A 15,657-nucleotide genomic window follows, 5' to 3' on the forward strand; every position below is an offset into this window, starting at 1 on the left:
TTTGCAGTGGTGTATAAAGTACTTGAAAGCCATACTTGAGTAAAAGTACAGATATCTAACCTGAAAGTGACTTCGGTAAAAGTAAAAGTCACCCGTCAGAAAATGACTTGAGTAAAAGTCTTAAAGTAGCTCATATTAAAAGTACTTAAGTATCAAAAGTATCTGGTGTTGAAATATACTTAAGTATCAAAAGTAAAAGTACAAGTACCAAAACACAGACACAAAACAACCCAAAATGTTTCTCCTCAAGATTTATCTCAACTGACTGAAATATATATATATACTGAATATAATATATATAATGTATAATTTTACAAATTTTGAACCCTAGATGAGAGAGAGAGAGAGAGAGAGAGAGAGAGAGAGAGAACCAACATCCGCTGCTCAAGTAACGAGCCAGAATGTAAGAAGTAGAAAGTACACATATTTTTGTTCAAATGCAACAAGTAAAAGTAAAAATTCGTCAGGAAAAGATATACTCGAGTAAAGTACAGATATGTGAAAAATCTAATTAAGTACAGAAACAAAGTATTTCTACCTCGTTACTTCCCACCACTGTCTGTTTGTCTCCGTCCTCCTGCAGCTGGGCGGCCTCACCCTGGTCGCCATGGGGATCTGGGTGAGCGTGGACGGGAGCTCCTTCCTGCAGCTGCTGGGCCCGTTCTCCAGCCAGGCCATGCAGTTCGTCAACGTGGGCTTCTTCAGCATCGCCATCGGGGTCGTGCTGGTGCTGCTGGGGCTGCTGGGCTGCTGCGGCGCCCACAAGGAGAGCAAGTGCCTGCTGCTCACGGTGAGTCCATCACAACATCTGCACCTCGCTCAATCTGGATTCTAACATCCAAACCTGCATGAGGATTCTGATGTTTTCTAGTCTTGGACGATATGAAACAGAACGAATGAGCTGAGATATCTGGAGAACATCTCAGTGGTCGAGTGGAGTCGTCAAATCTTTTGAATCTTATAACTTAACAATGACCAACTGACCATTCGTTTCGTTTGATTCCGTGACTTTCTGTGAGTTCCTTCATGTCTACAACCAGAACTCAGACTTTGTGTCGTCCTGCGTCTCATTAAGAATCTAGAACCCGTTCCCGTCCGGTGCAGCTGACTTTAACCCCGCCTCCTCTGGATGTTTAACCAAACAATGAGCTCTCTGCCTTCCAATGCAAATGATTTATGGAGGTGTTTCCCAGTGAGACTCATCGAGACGCCGCTCATCACCAGATAACATCCACCTCCGCCCCCCCCCCAGCAGCCCCCGAACACCACAACTCATTATGAGGCTCATTAACAAGCTGCCTTACGACCGCTTAGTCCACTGCAGTGAGTCTAATGAGGAGAACCTCCCCCTGCAGAGCCTCCATCAGGTCCTCACCTCCATCAGGTCCACACCTCCATCAGGTCCACACCTCCATCAGGTCCACACCTCCATCAGGTCCTCACCTCCCATCAGGTCCACACCTCCATCAGGTCCACACCTCCATCAGGTCCTCACCTCCATCAGGTCCACACCTCCATCAGGTCCTCACCTCCATCAGGTCCACACCTCCATCAGCTGAGTGATGACGCTCATCCTGCGATCGGAGGAATTCAGACGAGAAACAGGAAAAGATAAATCGACCTGTGGCTGTTTCCTCCGTCACTTACTGTGTAAAATGTATATTACAAACATCAGAATCTATTCTGATGTTTTACCAGAGAAACCATTATATTTATTGTTATGGGTTTTATTACCTCTGTCAAAGAGACAATGGGCTGAAACTACAGATTAGCGTGAAACTGTCACGGTGGAGGGATCGTGGAAAAGATCGGGGGGGAACCAAGATGTCGTGAGAATAACTCATGGATGTTTATGAGAGGGTGTTATTTGGTGCAGAGCCAAATGAAAATCCAGGAACTGTTTGGACTTTGTTGAGATTTGGGTTCACAATATTACATTTTCAATCTAGAGCTCAAACTGTTTTGATTTGATGTATGTAGATGATCATATATATTAATGATCGGCTTCTGAAAGGCTGAGGAGATATCTTCATATTCTTCATGTCGTCCAACTAAACAAACCAATCCTTACATTTAATATCTATCTTTAAAACTGTAGCTGTACATTAAAAACAGGAAGCTCGTTATATTGCTCGTGTGACCTTTAGTACCAAACATTTTTTCCGATGTGTATTAATAATAATTATCTGGGGACGTTGCTGAATATACGTCTGATGATAACGTGATTCCAATATCGATCTATTTGTTGACTGATGAGACGAAGATGCAGAGACTCGGAGAGGAGTCTCCTTCTGGGTTCATTTCATCCCTCGTTTAAAACACAAGACAAATAACCCATGAGTCACTAATAGAAAGAATAGTTGGTTTCAGCCTTAATGTTATTATATCTGTACAAGCCTAAAGAATGAAGGACTTTATTGTTTTTAAACATTTCCCTGAAGAGTAAAATCTCCTCCTCTTCCTCTTCCCTCTGAACAGTTCTTCTGCATCGTCCTCATCATCTTCATCGCTGAAGTGGCAGCAGGAGTCGTGGCTCTGGCCTACGCCTCATTCGTGAGTTCCCCACTTCACCTCCTCCTCTTTAATTCACGACCTGGTGACATCCCGCTCCTCTTCCTCCTCTTCCACTCCTCCTCCTCACCTCCTCTCCCTTTGTCTCTTAATTCCTCTCGGCCCTGCCTGTTGTTGTCTTTCACCCCCATCACCTCCGCGTCCCACTTTCTGGATTTTATCTCCATGTAAATTCTCCATCATATCTGCGGTCATCATTGAATTACTGGCTTTATGTCCGCCTCAGTACATTCAGCTACTTAATGACTGCGCAGGGCCGGGGGCTGTGTGCGCTGTCTCTCACTTTGAGCAATTTATTACTCTGGAATATGGAAGCTAAAGCATTTTATATGCAAAACAGCCTATTTACATACGTGTCCCCCTCTCACACACACACACACACACACACACACACACCTATATGCTCTCACACAGACGCTCCATTTCCATTTAGTGCCTCATATAATAATTACAAGGATTTCAAATGAAGTACGTAGAAGCAGGTTAGTGAAGACTGGGGACCCTATTAAAGAAAATAGAAAGTGGAGTTTTTTTATCCAATCAGACGATGTATCAGAGGCCCGAGGACTGAGAGGCAATCTGAGACGCCTCCGTCTGCGGCGAGGAGCTGATGAACGGAGGAGCTGATGAACGGAGGAGCTGTGGACGCCACGGCTCGGGAATTCCATTTGTTTGTGCGTCTGCAGTTGTTGAAACAATCTGCAACTGCAGCGCGAAGTCAATCAGAGCAAAGCAGCTGAAGAGGTTGAACGTTGAGTTCCATGAACGATCTGTAGCTGCACGTAAACGTTCTCCTGACTGTTTCTGGAATGTTTCCATGCACCAGATGAACGTCCACGTGGTTCCTCCACTTCTGGTCCGAGGAACCTTTCACACCTGATGTTTAGCTTCAGAGTCTGAAGCTCTGAAACAAACCAGGTTGTGAACGAGTCCCTTACTTTAAAAAAGAAAAGGTTCTCAGGTCTAAACTACCGACTAAATAATAGAAGCACTTTTTGTGTCGGTATCTAACTCCTGCTCCTCCTCTCCTGGTTTCTCGTTGGTCGTGTAACCTGCTCTCACACACAAAGAAGCTGTGTTAGTGTTTGTGTGATTTCCTCTGTTGTGTGTGTGTGTGTGTGTGTCCTTGAACCCAGAGCAGTGAGTATTACTGCTGCTCAGGTGGTTTTGTTGGAATAAATCTTCCCCATCTCTCGCCTGTCAGTTACAAAAGCTGAACTGACCAAGGTGAGCCGTGTAAACGCGTGTGTGTGTGTTTGTGTGTGTGTGTGTGTGCGTGTGAGCTGTTGTCCAAAGCTCAGTGAAATGCAAGACACAACTCATAGCTTTGTCGTCCTTAAGGAGATGTGCGATGTGGTTTAGAGTCAATTTAACGCACTGTTTGTTGGCTTCAGCATCATCTGCTCATTACAACACAAAGGACGAGTTCAGCTCCATCGCGGACACGAGTGAGACAGCAGCTGTCCATCTCCGGCTTTTGATAAGACACAGTAAACACAATAGCATCAGAATAATGAATATGGGTAATATACATCTAATATGCATATATATAGCCGCCTGTGTCAATAGGTAAGAGACAGAGGCGTGGACAATGAGAGGAGGCGATAAATAAAGCCTTGATCTATTCTCCTCTACTTATCTGCAGCATAAATCTGCCTCGAAGCCGCCGGGCCGCCACAGCTCATCTGAGCGAGGAGCCAATAACCTTCAGGTGGTCGGAATAACGGAGATTTAATAAGCAATTCCAGGAGGCATTATGAGAGGCCGTCAGTGGTCGTGGTTGTTCTTACCCTCGCCAGTTATTCGGAAGTGACCAGAGTGGAGATTTATCACCGGAGGCCGATACGGGCGTCAGCCGGGATTAATGAAGGAGGTGTGATGTGGCGTTTAATGAATCTCACTCTGACACGCGGGCACAGCCAAGGAATGTCCTCTTAAAGAAACCTTAATCCCAGGCAGATTACTGTTTGCTTTAATTTCTCATCAGTGAGCGGAGGATTAGCTGGAGTTAGTCGTGTAAAATGATTAACTCCCAATTACTTCTGCTCTACGGCTCCGCTAATTAACATCTTTATATTAAAAATAGAAAAATATTCAACAAGATCTCGTTCAGACCGTCAAACCCACAGAGAATCGTTCAAGGTGTTTGAGTCGTGGTTCAGCAGCAGGTACTCTCTCCTGAAGCAGCTGTGATAATCCCAGTGGCTCCAGGTCTCCACAGCAGCAGTGATTGGTCTCTACCTGCAGCTGCTGGCAGGTGAAGAGTCAGAGTCGAGAACAATCGACTTAAATTCATCAGGTCGAAGCTTCCCTCAGGATCTGATCCGAATCCGACTGATCGGAGACGGAAACACGAGAAACTCGAGTCGTGAAGATATTTCCAAGTAGATTGAAATGAAAAAGCTCCATTTGTCTCTTACCTGAGAGAACAGAATCTGAATCTATAATGAAAAGGAAAAACATTATAGATTTTTCTAGAATTATCAGGTAATGTTACAAGAATAAAGTGGTGTCAACGTGTTTCCTCGTCGATATCTGATTATTCTCTGTAGGTTCATCATAACGGTTTCTTGCTACTTTATTAGTTCTACTGAATAATCTCAACAGATCAGACCCTCGGTCACTGGAGGCGGCTTCTGTTTGAGAAATATTTTATATTGTCAAGGAGATTTTCTTTTCATTGAAACAGTTGAAGAGTCTTTGACCGTGGAAAAACCTTTAGAACAACATTTAAACACATCCTTCCTCCCTTCCTTCCTTCCTTCCTTCCTTCATTCCTTCCTCCCTCCTTTCCCTCCATCCTCCCTTCCATCCTTCCACCCATCCTTCCTCCGATCCTTCCATCCATCCTCCCTTCCTTCCTCCCATCCTTCCATCCATCCTTCCATCCATCCTCCCTTCCAGTGGCGGCTGGTGACATTTTTTTGGGGGGGGGCGCACTTGGGCGGCGCGGTTTAAATAGCCCACCGCAATGAGAAAAAAAAAACTCCGGGGTGCTCCGGGGACCTCCGGTCCGCTCCGGGGACCTCCGGTCCGGTCCTGGTCCGTCCCCGGGGACGTCCCGGTCCCCGGGGACCGAGACCGGGACGTCCCCGGGGACGGTCCCGGAGGAGCACGTCCCCATGCACGTTAACATGTGGTTAAAAATTTCAGCTGATTATTACTGATCGATAAAACTACACACACGACACAGTAAACAACAATGATTCTATCTGTCCACTGTCTGTCCTCTACCTGTCTCACTCAGTGCTCCGGGACCGGAGCTGCACCTCCGTGCAGATTAAAAGTATCTGCTAACTATGCAGCTCCTGTAGATCAGTGATAAGGTCTCTGATTGGACAGTCCTGTCAGCATGATGTATAAGAAACCCTTTCATTGGCTGTAGGCGCAAGTGAAGTGCGCCCATGGCTCGAACTGTCATCCGCCATTGAGAAGCTGTCCTTGCTCAAATGTTCCTGCCCCTTTTGTTGGCTTCCATAGACTTCCACTTGCCCGGCGCCCACAGGGAGGAGTGGCTTCTCTCTCAGTGATAATGAATGGCAAATATTTTACCAAATATAATATATTAAGTGGTTTTTGACAGGGGCTTACGGTCTCCGGCACACATTTAACGCTTTAAAACAGTACATTTCTTATTAAATTATTTGATATATAATGTTTTGACATGTCATTTTTTTTTTTTTTTTTTTTTTTTTTTTCATCTCAAAATTGTAGGGTGGGCGGCGCCCCAGCGCCCTGTATGACGAACCGCCACTGCTCCCTTCCTTCCTCCCATCCTTCCATCCATCCTTCCATCTATCCTCCCTCCCTCCCTCCCATCCTTCCTTCCATCCATCCTCCCTCCCTTCCTTCCATCCTTCTTCCCTTCCTTCCTTCCTTCCTTCCTTCCTTCCTTCCTTCCTTCCTTCCTTCCTTCCTTCCTTCCTTCCTTCCTTCCTTCCTTCCTTCCTTCCTTCCTCCCTCCCTCCCTCCCTTCCTTCCTTCCTTCCTTCCTTCCTTCCTTCCTTCCTTCCTTCCTTCCTTCCTTCCTTCCTTCCTTCCTTCCTTCCTTCCATCCATCCTTCCTTCCTTCCTTCCTTCCTTCCTTCCTTCCTTCCTTCCTTCCTTCCTTCCTTCCTTCCTTCCTTCCTTCCTTCCTTCCTTCCATCCATCCATCCTTCCTTCCTTCCTTCCTTCCTTCCTTCCTTCCTTCCTTCCTTCCTTCCATCCTTCCTTCCTTCCTCCCATCCTTTCATCCATCCATCCTCCCTTCCTTCCTTCCATCCTCCCTCTTTCCTTCCATCCTTCCATCCATCCTCCCTCCCTTCCTCCCATCCTTCCTTCCATCCTTCTATCTTCCTCTCTTCCTTCCTCCCATCCTTTCATCCATCCATCCTCCCTTCCTTCCTTCCATCCTCCCTCCTTCCTTCCATCCTTCCATCCATCCTCCCTCCCTTCCTCCTATCCTTCCTTCCATCCTTCTATCTTCCTCTCTTCCTTCCTCCCATCCTTCCATTCTTCCTCCCTCCCTTCCTTCCATCCATCCTGCTCATCCTTTGACGACACTGGGCGCGAGCAGTCAAATCTCTCTTGAATTAAACAGAGATAATCTGGTATCTTTACTTGAACTGGAGCTGAACTCTGAGTCTTGATAACAAAACACATCAGTGGCACAAACTGGAGCTTTGTCGATGAGGCTTAAACATATTATATATATATATTTATCATCTTTTAATTCTCTGTTTAAATGATTCCTGATGATGCCTGTTGGTGTTTTTGAGGTTAAATTATACACAAGCATGTGAAGGTGCTGCCGAGCATTTTCCTCTCAAGACTTTTCATTTATTGCTCTTCCTCTTTAGAACAATGACCAATTAGCAGCCGACGAGTCGCTGCAGTAAAATTAATCGATAATTATCAGAAACACTGTGAAGCAACAAGAGATTTGAAAACACGTGAAGCTGAAGATTGTATCGTGTGTGTAGTTGTTCACTCCACCAAACGTATTGATAGATGTGTTATCACCTTCCGCCTCCTTGTGCTGTGTTACTGTGGGCTTTGTCCTGCCTGTCCACTGTGTGTGTGTCTGTGTCTGTGTGTGTGTGTCTGTGTGTGTGTGTGTGTGTGTGTGTGTTTAACGGGACGTGGCGAGGCGCTGGGCCGAGTGACAGTGATGAATTAGCCTGCTGGTAATAACCTTCTCTGATCTCAGCCACTCTCCCAGCTTCTTGGGGGGCACTTTTAATTGTGGCATGTATCCCAGCATCCCCTTGGGCATCCTGTACGCCTGCTCCCTCTGATGTACACACACACACACACACACACAGACACACACAGGACGAAGAAAAAAAACACAACACGTGAGCACATGCACGTACAGTAACCACACACACACACACACACACTCATCAGCGGAGGTCTTTGTGTGACTGGAGTATTCATCAAAGTGGGAAAGAGGGAGCTGAAGTGTGCGTTTTTGAGTGTGTGTGTGTTTGTGTGTGTGTGACCCCCCCCCCCAGTCTGAAACCTAACCTGCCTTTTCTTTCACACTGTGAATAAACTCCAATATCAGACAGAATGCGTCCTGACCAGCAGCAGCCATATATATGTAAATGCCCCCCAACCCCCCACCCCTCTTATTTATGACCGTGAAAAAAGGAGGAGAAGAAGAAGAATGGAGAATAATGGCTCGGACCATTTTTTGATTTATTTTCATTTTTGCAGGTGCCGGACGGCGGCTGTTTATTTCCCAGGTGCTTTGTGCGAGAGAAGATTTATTTAATTTGTGATGAATTGGTGACTCCCGGAGAATTACTCTGCCGGCTGCAGACTCAGTGTTTTATTCTCCTGCTGCCGAGTGAACACGTGAGCATGTGGGACCGAGACAGTGAAGATCTGCAGGACTTCCACTCAGTGTGTTTATATCACAGACCTTTCATGCACAGAGCGACGTGTGAAGACACTCGACACTGAAAGAAATACGGTTATTTGATAAGTTAGACATTTTCTGAAGGTTAATAATCAGAATGAAGGAAGAGCACACAGAATTAAAGTGAAATAAAAAGACAAAACTCAAAATCTCCACATTTACTCTTCTCCCTGCAAAACAAGTGCTTGCTTTTAAATAGGATTAAAAGTTTAAAAAGTAAAAGGAGACTATTTCCTTATCTTAACTATAGTCTAATGTTTCCTGCTCTGATTGGATCAGTTGCTCTGTCGATATTTAAACAAGAACATTTCTGAAAAGTTAAGATACTCTGACAAAAGTTAGGTCATTTATGTAAGAGAGACAATGAGGAAATATTTAGGATAATTAGGGCATTTAGTAAAATAATAACATTTTCATTTCCTTAGATGCAAGAATAAGCATAAATAAAAGTGTAGACCTTTTGGAAATGAGGGTTGAGGTGGAAAAATAAATGATAAAAGGTTTTGATAAAATACTTTAGAAATGACTATTTGAAAGTCTGCGTAATGTGCTTCTTCTTCTAAGGGAAAGTTGAGGATTATTTCTTGATTTGAACTGTTTTTAAATGACATGAAGTGTGTGTGTGTGTGTGTGTGTGTGTGTGTGCGTGTGTGTGTGTGTGTCTACAGGCCGAGGGGATCCTCAAAGCGTGGGCGACCCCCGCTCTACAGAACGATTACGGCAGTGAGCCTGTTGTCACGACGACCTGGAACACCACGATGACCGAGGTACAGTCTCTTCATCCTCACACGGTTCAGAACTGGCAGGATTTGCTTATTTCATAACAACAAACTGCAGATGTTTCCTGGTTTTCATTTCCAAACCGAACTTATTGTCGATTCAATTTAAAACTTGTTTTGTTGTCGGCTGAAGAATATATTTTCATGACTCATCAGCTGAAGGATTTTCTAACGCTGTTCTAACACTTGACGGAGGTCGTACCCGAACACGCTATGCTAACTGTCGACGCTATGCTAACTGTCCACGCTATGCTAACTGTTCACGCTATGCTAACTGTCCACGCTATGCTAACTGTCCACGCTATGCTAACTGTCCACGCTATGCTAACTGTCCACCCTATGCTAACTATCCATGCTATGCTAACTGTCCACGCTATGCTAACTGTCCACGCTATGCTAACTGTCCACAACCATTCAAACACACACCAGCTTCACCAGCTGCCTCATTCTGATCATTTACATCAACATGATCTGATTGGCTGCTGAACTTCTGCCGCAACAGAACCACAATGCACTCTGGCCACACATGACCGACAACACATGATCACCACATTCAATGAATTGTTGTGTGACACAAGTGATCAAAGTGACACAAGTGATCAAAGTCGCACAAGAAATACACAAGGAGTACCTGAGGTGAGGTAATTACATGTTTATAACTTCTGTTTATAATGGATCACAAAAGCTTTGACTTTATTTCACAGACTAATTCAAAACTCGCTCTGTGTTTGAACTCAACTGCTCCGATAAAACAGCAAAAACTAACTTTAGATAAACTTTAAAAAATAGAATCATTCAGAATCCAAGCACTCAGTTATCTGCTGGTTCACCTGAGCTCAGCGGCTCAAGGTCACGTCAGACCTTGGGCTGAGCAAATAAAACTATTTTCTTATTGACAGCTCATTGTGTGCAGGCAGCCTTTTCATTTCAGGGGAACTTTTTCATTTGAATGGAATTTAGTTTATTGAGCTCAATCTGTCAATCTGTGAATGTGTCATGTTTACCTGAGGCAACTTCATTGTCAACAGTTTTCTATAGAAGAGGAATTTCTGTGAAGACAAACCCTGGAGACGAGCTGAACTCTGAAGGAACTCGTGTTCAGGGTTAAAAAACAGATGATGACTATTTTCTATGTAAAAATGAACGACAATTATTCTGTGATAATGAAGCTAGCGATGTGCAAGGTTGAGTTTTAAAAACATATTTACAGAGTTTGAAGATTGAACCGAGGTTAAAAACAACTTTGTCCATCGAACTCTCTTCCTCACGCGTTTCCTTCGTCTCACAGCTGAAATGCTGCGGATTCACCAACTACACCGACTTCGTGGGCTCTTCGTTTGAGAAGGAGAACGGAGGCAGCCTGCCGCCCGCCTGCTGCTGGACTCGCAGCGCCCCCTGCAGCCCAGACGAGGCCGAGCGCAGCAATGTGCAGGTGAGAGGGGAAACAAAAATCCATTTAGTTTCCTAACTGGTATGAATACAGACGTTCCTACATTTAAACCTTCCCAGTCCCAGAAACCATCACAGTTTCTGGGACATTTCAGTCTGGAACAAAACCACCAACTCCAGCTCCAGTGTGTCCTTTTTATTGGGACCTCAATGGTTTCCTTGACTACAGGCATGTGCAGGGGAAAGATATCATACATGACCTGATTCGACCCAAATTCATTCATCAAACCTTTCGCCAACTTGCTTCGGAACTTCTTTAAAACCTGTATTATACTGCATCCTGGATGTGTGGATTAGAGGATTGATGTTGATGCTGTGACTCGATGCTCCTCAGGGCTGTTTCCAACAAATCCTGGATACGCTCAAAAAACACGCCAACATCGTGGGAGGCATCGCAGCAGGAGTCGGAGTCTTGGAGGTAAAATGACATGAAAAGGAAACGCTACTGTTCGTTTCCTATGAATGAAGCTGCCAAAAACATCTAGAATCCAAAAGCTCTCACTTTAACCCAGTTAATGTCCCAGAGGAACGAAATGTGACAGAGTGTGAAAGCACATTGGAAAAACTACTGTCCTAATTATATAGCAAATATAAGATGTCTCTTTTAATCTGAAGGCACTTCCTGGTTAACTCAAGTACAGATATACAGTATCTGTACTCAACAGCAGTACATGTACTTCAGACGTCGTGTGTTTCTGTTTCCACAGATCGCCGCCATGATCGTGTCCATGTACCTGTTCTGTCACCTGGACAGCCGGGTGAGCTGAGGCGCCGGCGGAGAAACGCGACGCAGAGGAATCACACGTGGATCAGACTTCAGAATCCACGTTGTGTAACGTCTTCTCGTCCGTGTCGTGTAACGTCGTCGTCTTTCTGTAGTTTCTTTTCTTCCAGGGAAGCATCTGTAGTTTCACTTTGATCTCATGTTAGCCCCATCAGTAAAATCCTTCGGTTTTTAAGTGCAGTAAATTGTGGATTTCTTCTGAGTTTCTGTTAGTTTAAACAATTTTGGATAATGTAAGAACACAATAAATTAAATATATATCATAGGTCTGGTTGTTTTTAGACCATTAATGAATTTTTACATATTAAATGTTTAAATTATGGTTAATATGTGAAGATGACAGCAACTCGTGTACATTTTCACTTGAGGTGCATTCAACTGATTTCGGTGAATTCGGTAAAACTGTGTCCTCCGACCGGCCCATTGTCTCATAATCTGTCCATTACTGAGACGTCCTCAGGGCCACTGTTCCCCCTCTTACATGCTCTCATGTATTCTTCTGTAAGTCGGATGCAGCCGAGCTCCGTCGCTCCTTTGTCCTGATTATTATTCAACCCTGTTCCATCTCCTGCCCCTGAAGATTACTCTCATTGTGTCACAGGCTGAGTAAATATTGACCAATAAAAAGGCCGGAGCACAGACGGAGGCGCTGCATTGTTCCGCTGCTGAATTACTTCTTTCATCTCTGATCATCCACCAGCGACTCGAGGCTTCATCCACCTGCTTCTGTTCAACAAGAGGGAAGCCGCACCATGCTAATGAAGCTCATTTTATTTTGAAAGGTCAACAAGAGGAGAGAGATTAAGAAAAAAAACACACTAAGAAATAACGAGAAAAACTGCTCCTGCTAAAGCATCGGAGGATATTGAATAATGTAGTGTTTCTATTAAACAAGATTAGATGAGCTTCATTTAGTTTATTACATACAACGTCTCGTCTGCGCTCGTTTGGGCTTTTTGTTCGAAGGATCATAGATCGTAGGAAATCATAAAGTTTTGGAGTTGATTCCATTAAAGGAGCAGATCCAGGAAATATAATATTTTAAAGACTTTGACTAACATTGAAGACTGATATCTACGAGTGTGCTGAAATACAACATCTGGCTCGAGTGAATTTAAATGTGGTTTCATAAGGTGACGGGTGAACGTCTGTGTGTAGAGTTTATGTTTCTGAAGTCAGTTCATTTATAAGAAATATGGTGATTAAAGGGTAAATCAGCCTCGGTGGAGGTTTGAGCTTTTCTAAATTATTAAGACACCGTTGGTCGTTTCATTTGAAACATGCAGTAGATTCTCAGCCAACACGTGATTTTGCTTGATGATCCAAATTAATTTTTCAGTTTGAAATGCAAACACATGGCTTCTGTAATTTAGTTATGTAAGAAAATAAGTAAATAGGCTAAACACTGTAAATCCTTGGTGAAAGTCTGATCTGAGGTTGTGTTAACATTTAAATCGTGTAATAGTCCAAACACAAAAAAAACAAAAACAAATTTAAATCTTTCATTTATATTTATTTTCTCTGTTGGAAACAGATTAGATTCTTCTTCCGTTTCATTCACACAATGTGACAACAAAGACCTGACACATAATAAAGAAGCGACAACAGTGAGACCATGAAGTGCATAAAGTGTGATGATAAATGGTGGTGTGTGTGCCATGTCGGCTTCATTGTGTTTGTAGGTGGTGCACGTCCTGTGCTGGGGGAGGGTGTGTGTGTGTGTGTGAGAAGGGAAAAGATGAACGAGTTGTGAAAAAGGAAAATATATAAATTCTAGGTGAATAAATAAAGATAATACAACACAACAGAAGGATAAAATCATAGTTATAAGGCAAGAGGAGTTCATGTGAAACTACCCCAAGGCTTTTATTGTGAAGGACCTACAAGAAGTGTTGATATTAAGGAGTAGTTGTTAAAACGACAAAGTAAAACTGACACGTCAGACCTGGCGATAGTAAAGTACCAAAGTGGTGACATGTTATAGATCTGGGTGTCGTCTGCATAGATCTACAATTGGAAGCATGTCCAGGTTAAACAGGAGGAGCCCAAGAACCGATCCTTGAGGGACTCCACGAGTGAGGAGAGTTCGTTCAGATCCAGAAACACCAGGACGGGTCGAGCTGTTCAATATTAACAATTCATATGTTCAGATAACCAGCTGCATCGTAAACGTTATGGTTCCTTATGGTATATGCTACGCGTGTTACTGGACACCGACAGCAGAGGGCGCACTACAGAACTCGGACTAAAGCTTTAGAAACACTCTCCTCTATAAGCAGACTCTATCTGCTCCTTGTGGATTCCCGGGAGGGAAACGTACACAAAACAGTCGAGGGAAACAGAAAAGTTCCATTATTTCTGTCGCTGATGACTTTGCCCCCTGAGACCAGGACTCACTACAACCCGACCTGTTATGTGGGTTCAGATTGTAATCATTTCTGAGGATGTGCACTAAACCCATGCAGGAAACGTGAAGCAGCCATCTTGTTAATAGCAATTATATTGAGGCCCGTAGTCTCCTCATGTCATTACTCAGGCAAATATGATTTAAAATCTTTATAAGAGCAATTTCTGTGCTATGATGTGGGTGGAAACCTGATTAAACCCCATTCAGGATGTCATTAGTCTGCAAGAAATTATTGATTTGATTAAAAAGTACTTTCTCATTCATGGCTCTTATGAAGGGAAGATGAGACGCCTGTAGTGGAGGAGTTTGTGAGGAGAACATCTCGTGAGCGGCTGGTTGTGTTGAGGCCGAGTGAAGACAAACCATGTTCACTCTTCCATCCAATTATAAACCTGAGAGGCATTTAGAGTTAAATCTGTCATCATCCCAGCGCTGCTGAGCTGTTCAACAATAACCCGAGCACACACACACACACACACACACACGCACACACACACAATCAATATTCCATCTACGTGGCAGTCATCAGCTTCTGAACTCGGCTCATCAGAATGCTCAATAGGTCAAAAATGACATTCAAAGGCGGCAAACACATGCACGCCGATACGAGCCACGGACTTCTGATTGACAGGCACAAACGACCTGGTTTGGAGCTGGTGCTGACGGACAAGTGTGTTTGTGTGTGTGTGCACAATGATTATAATGCCTGATGTGCAACACACATACACAATAAGTACGACTTCATGTTGCTCCATCATGAGTAAACAGACCTGAACATTGATCTTAATTAGACCTGAGGCAGATATTTGGCGAACAGACAGATTCATAAACACACACACACACACACACACACACACACACACACACACACACACACACACACACACACACACACACACACACACACACACACACACACACACACACACACACACACACACACACACACACACACACACACACACACACACACACACACACACACACACACACACACACACACACACACACACACACACACACAGCTGACTTCATGGAAACCAGTTGGTGCCAGTTGATGATGAATATAGAATTCATGTTCCCTGAGCTGTTTCCAGTCAGAATGAACAAACTCGTTAACTGGGCTGAGACGATAATCACACTTCATGACAGTCGACACAAAACCATTCACATTTATCCCCACAACTACACACATACATACATACCTCACACACACACACACACACACCAATTAGCTGCTGAAGCTAAGTTATCTACATTGTGTAGCTATGAGCCACGACTCCTGTAAAACACGCTTCAACAGAAATGTCGTATAAAGTTAAAGCGTCTTGACGAAAGAGATTCCGGTCGGTGAAGACCTCGGTCGTCCCAGACGTGTGAGAGAGAGACAGTCGAGGGACAGGGACGTCTCTGAAATGTAGTTGACGGTCGTTTAGAGGTTTAGTCTCAGAGCTCAGAGGACAGGAAGCCACATTTGTCCTTGGTCAACCGCAGCGGCTGCAGGAATCCACCGTGCTCGGAGGATTTGCATTCATTTCCCTGGCTGCCGGCGCTTCCTCTCACCGTTGCTTTGCCTGATGCTCGATCCCCGGGGGAAATCTGCAGCCGCACAAGGCCACAGTACAGTAGAACCCCCCCGAGCCAAGAATAACAAAGGCTCAAAGTTTATTCCACGAATAATACACAATAATGAAACCTTCCGATTTGAATTACATTAAAAACATGCGATGCAGCCTCTGAAAAGAAGAAGAAACCAAAG

At 44.2% G+C, this 15,657-nt stretch overlaps 1 protein-coding gene across 1 annotated transcript in view; it reads left to right on the top strand.

The window, feature by feature from the left end:
* Positions 1-11,474, top strand: part of LOC133011164 (tetraspanin-1) — a 16,539-nt gene extending 5,065 nt beyond the window's left edge. Inside the window, exons 2-7 of the mRNA XM_061078872.1 lie at positions 584-790; positions 2,479-2,553; positions 9,148-9,246; positions 10,547-10,690; positions 11,042-11,125; positions 11,415-11,474. Coding sequence (XP_060934855.1) covers positions 584-790; positions 2,479-2,553; positions 9,148-9,246; positions 10,547-10,690; positions 11,042-11,125; positions 11,415-11,474 — 669 coding nt within the window. The remainder of the gene's footprint in view (positions 1-583; positions 791-2,478; positions 2,554-9,147; positions 9,247-10,546; positions 10,691-11,041; positions 11,126-11,414) is intronic.
* The last annotated feature ends 4,183 nt before the right edge of the window (positions 11,475-15,657 follow it).

The sequence above is a fragment of the Limanda limanda genome, chromosome 9 (assembly GCF_963576545.1).
Source record: "Limanda limanda chromosome 9, fLimLim1.1, whole genome shotgun sequence".
In the NCBI taxonomy this organism is placed as follows: domain Eukaryota; kingdom Metazoa; phylum Chordata; class Actinopteri; order Pleuronectiformes; family Pleuronectidae; genus Limanda; species Limanda limanda.